This window comes from Sinocyclocheilus anshuiensis, unplaced genomic scaffold (genome assembly GCF_001515605.1).
Source record: "Sinocyclocheilus anshuiensis isolate Anshui unplaced genomic scaffold, SAMN03320099.WGS_v1.1 scaffold2700, whole genome shotgun sequence".
Taxonomy (NCBI): Eukaryota; Metazoa; Chordata; class Actinopteri; order Cypriniformes; family Cyprinidae; genus Sinocyclocheilus; species Sinocyclocheilus anshuiensis.
In genome coordinates this window covers 3151-6850 of record NW_015548196.1, presented here as the reverse complement: position 1 = coordinate 6850, position 3700 = coordinate 3151, and the positions used below count along the sequence as shown (strand labels likewise).

At 27.5% G+C, this 3700-nt stretch overlaps 1 protein-coding gene across 1 annotated transcript in view; it reads left to right on the top strand.

Moving 5' to 3' along the window:
• LOC107653190 (type I inositol 1,4,5-trisphosphate 5-phosphatase-like) overlaps positions 1–3700 on the top strand; it is an 89076-nt gene that overhangs the window by 83722 nt on the left and 1654 nt on the right. The window contains exon 7 of the mRNA XM_016439855.1: positions 1506–1558. Coding sequence (XP_016295341.1) covers positions 1506–1558 — 53 coding nt within the window. The remainder of the gene's footprint in view (positions 1–1505; positions 1559–3700) is intronic.

The following is a 3700-nucleotide window of genomic DNA, read 5'->3' as shown; positions in this document are numbered from 1 at the left end:
TTTCATCTGAAAAGAGGACTTTGGACCACTGAGCCACAGTCCAGTTCTTTTTCTCCACAGCCCAGGTAAGACGCTTCTGACGTTGTCTCTGGTTCAGGAATGGCTTGACACGAGGAATGCGACATTTGTAGCCCATGTCTAGGATTCGTCTGTGCGTAGTGGCTCTTGATGCCAGCCTCAGTCCACTCCTTGTGAAGCTCCCCCAAATTGTTGCTGGTGCACCTTTTCCTACCACACTTTTTCCTTCCACTCAACTTTCTATGAATATGTTGGATACAGCACTCTGTGAACAACCAGCTTCTTTAGCGATGAACTTTTGTGTCAATGACTGTCTTCTGGACATCTGTCAAGTCAGCAGTCTTCCCCATGATTGTGTAGCCTACTGACCCAGACTGAGAGACCATTTAAAGGCTCAGGAAACCTTTGCAGGTGTTTTGAGGTAATTAGCTGATTATGGTGTGACACCATGACTTTCCAATATTGAACTTTTTCACAATATTCTATTTTTCTGAGACACTGAATTTTGGGTTTTCATTATCTGTAAGCCAAAATCATCAACATTTCAAGAAATAAAGGCTTGAAATATTTCACTCTATGTGTAATGAATCTATATAATATATGGGTTTCACTTTCTGAAATGAGTGACAAAAAATATTGAACTTTTCATGATATTCTAATTTTTTGAGATGTACCTGTATGTATATAATGTATTTCATATTGTTACATTTTATTTTATTATTTTATTTTATTGCTTAATTGTATTTTGTATTTTTTACATTTATAAATATTTTAAATGTTTTATTTTATTTTTTGATATTGTGTTTTATTGATTACATTTATTTGCATTTATATATATTTCTTATATTTTTATTTTTATTTATTTTATTTTTACATTTTTATTTTGTTATTTTTGTAAAATTTATTTTATTGTTTTGATTTTTAAAATTATTTTGTGTGTGTGTGTGTATATATATATATATATATATATATAATGTATTTCATATTGTTACATTTAATTTTATTATTTTATTTTATTGCTTAATTGAATTTTGTATTTTTTACATGTATACATTTTTTTACATTTTTTATTGTATTTTTTGATATTTTGTTTTATTTATTACATTTATTTGCATTTTTATATTTATATGTATTTCTTATATTTTTATTTATTTTATTTTATTTTTACATTTTTTATTTTGTTATTTTTGTATCATTTATTTTATTGTTTAGATTGATTTCTATTTTTATATTTATATATATTTTATATTTTTTTCTTTATTTATTTTATTTTTTATATTTCGGTCTGGTCAAAACTGGAAAAATAAAACATTTTTCACTGGTTCAGAAGCGATCAGTAGCACAGAATCATCTGTCATCTTACGGCATGTTTCCTTTCCAAAAGAATGATCACATGAATGTATTTGTCTGCAGGTGACTGCAGTGGATGAAGGGATGTGATTTAGTCCACATGTGTCTCTGTACTGATGGCTTTTCTCTTCCTGCAGAGTAAATGGTCCAGAAAAGGCTTCATCCGAACCCGATGGGCGCTGGCTGACTGGTGAGTTCATCTCTGTCCTAAACCACCTAAACTACCCAAACCAGATCAGTCCGGCTTCACAGAGAGACTTTATATCTGTGGCTGAAGGCTTCAGTTCTCACGGTTACTAACTAATCACATCATGTACAACAGCATGAGGCTGAGTAGAAGAGGACAGAGCTAACACCATTACAAACAGACGTAGTGTGCTCACATCCAAGAAAACAACCTTTCAGACAGGTGCACAGCCAAAAAATCACAAACTAATGCAAAAGAAGAGATTTAATGAAGTAAACAGGAGCTTCTTCATCAGGGAGTCACGGAGACCTGCAGCTCTATTCTAACACTATAAAATATTTTGTTTGAATAAAAAATAAATCATTTAAAATAAAAGCAAAAATAAAACACTTAAAATATGAACTGTTTTTAATAATTAAAATAAGTAGTAAATAAAATAAAAACTATTTATAAAACATTAAAAAAAAAAAAAATTTTAAATTAAAGAAATAAAAAATAAAACAGTAAAATTATTTTTAATCAATTAAAATAAAATAAATATTTTAAAATTAAATTATTAAAATAACACTAAAAATATAAATGATAAAAATATAAAATATTAATTGTTTAAAATATTAAATAATTTACAATACAAGCAATCATAATAAAACACTTGCTAAAATGATTTAAATTTAAATAAAATGTAATTAATAATATAAAAATAAATAAATAAACAATCAAAATAAAACAAAATATTTTTTATAAATTAAAATATGATAAATAATTTAAAATAAAATCTGTCAAAATAAAACACTTTAAAACTAAATAAAGCGTAAATGCTTTTTTTCCACCTGCATGTCATGTGACCATTAATGGACATCACAGAACCATAACATGCACATGTGTTGCCAAATTATTGAAATATTAACTTAAGCAATGAAATATTTTAGCTGAAGGAGGTTCGACTGACGAAAACGTTTGGGAATCGCTGAAATAAGCTTTAATTCTTCAAACTATGTATGCTTTCAGTGCATGGTTTTTCATCCTGCACTACTTTAAATGCAGGTTAAGCCGTGAAACCCTTCTTCTGCTCTTTGACTTGTGCTGCTAACAGTCAGAGTGCAGGTTCGAGCCCCGATCAGAAGAGAACGCAAGCTGTAATACGCCAGTGGGAGTCAATTTAGATCAACGTTTCTTCTGAACGACGGGTTTTATTAGATTACAGCTTAATCTCGTTAGCCGAGCGCTTCTATATGACAGATGACACACAGCATGACATGATCAGACAGAGAGAGAGAGAGAGAGAAGGAGGGATGAAGGTAATGAAAAGGTGATGGAGGAATAACAGGCTTAGTTACGCCGCGCTGCGATCGTGTCACTTTAAACCTGATTACTGCTTCTTTAGCACTTCTGATCAGTTCAGTCATCATCCAGAACTAGAACATATTAATATTAATCAGTGAGCACATTCAGGTTATGAAACTTTCACGTTCTGTGAAGCCTGAGGATATAATAATGCATTAGGAAGGTATTCATTTGCATCCATCTTTGTGTAAATAATTGTAAGCACACATAAAAAACATCAAGGTTTCCCAAACGAGTTCATGAGGGAACTGCAGGGAGTTTAAAAGCTAGTTATTTATTAAATTAAAAGAAGAATAATAATAAAAAATAATAATGTTAAAATAAAAACAGATTAAAATTAAGTGCGTACTACAAATATATATTTTAAATGAATTAAGATATAATGCATAATTTATATAAATATAAATGATTCATATAATTATATAAATTGTAAATAAAAACATATGCATAAAAATATAAACTTTTTTATTTTAATTAAAATAAAAACTTAAAATACTGAAAAAGATGATTTTTAAAAATTATTTAAAATAAAATAATTGAGAATTGCATCAAAAGAACACACTAAAAATTATAAAATATTTTTTAAATAAATAAAAAAAATAAATCTAAATATACTTATATTATATAATAATAATAATATAATAATTATATTATATAAATTATAAATAAATCAAAATAAAACAAAAATATAAACTGTTTTTAAAATGAATTAGAATAAAAACAATTAAAATAAAATAATTACTGAAAATTATTGAAAAAACTGAAAATATTATTTTTTTACTAATTTAAAATAAAAGCAAA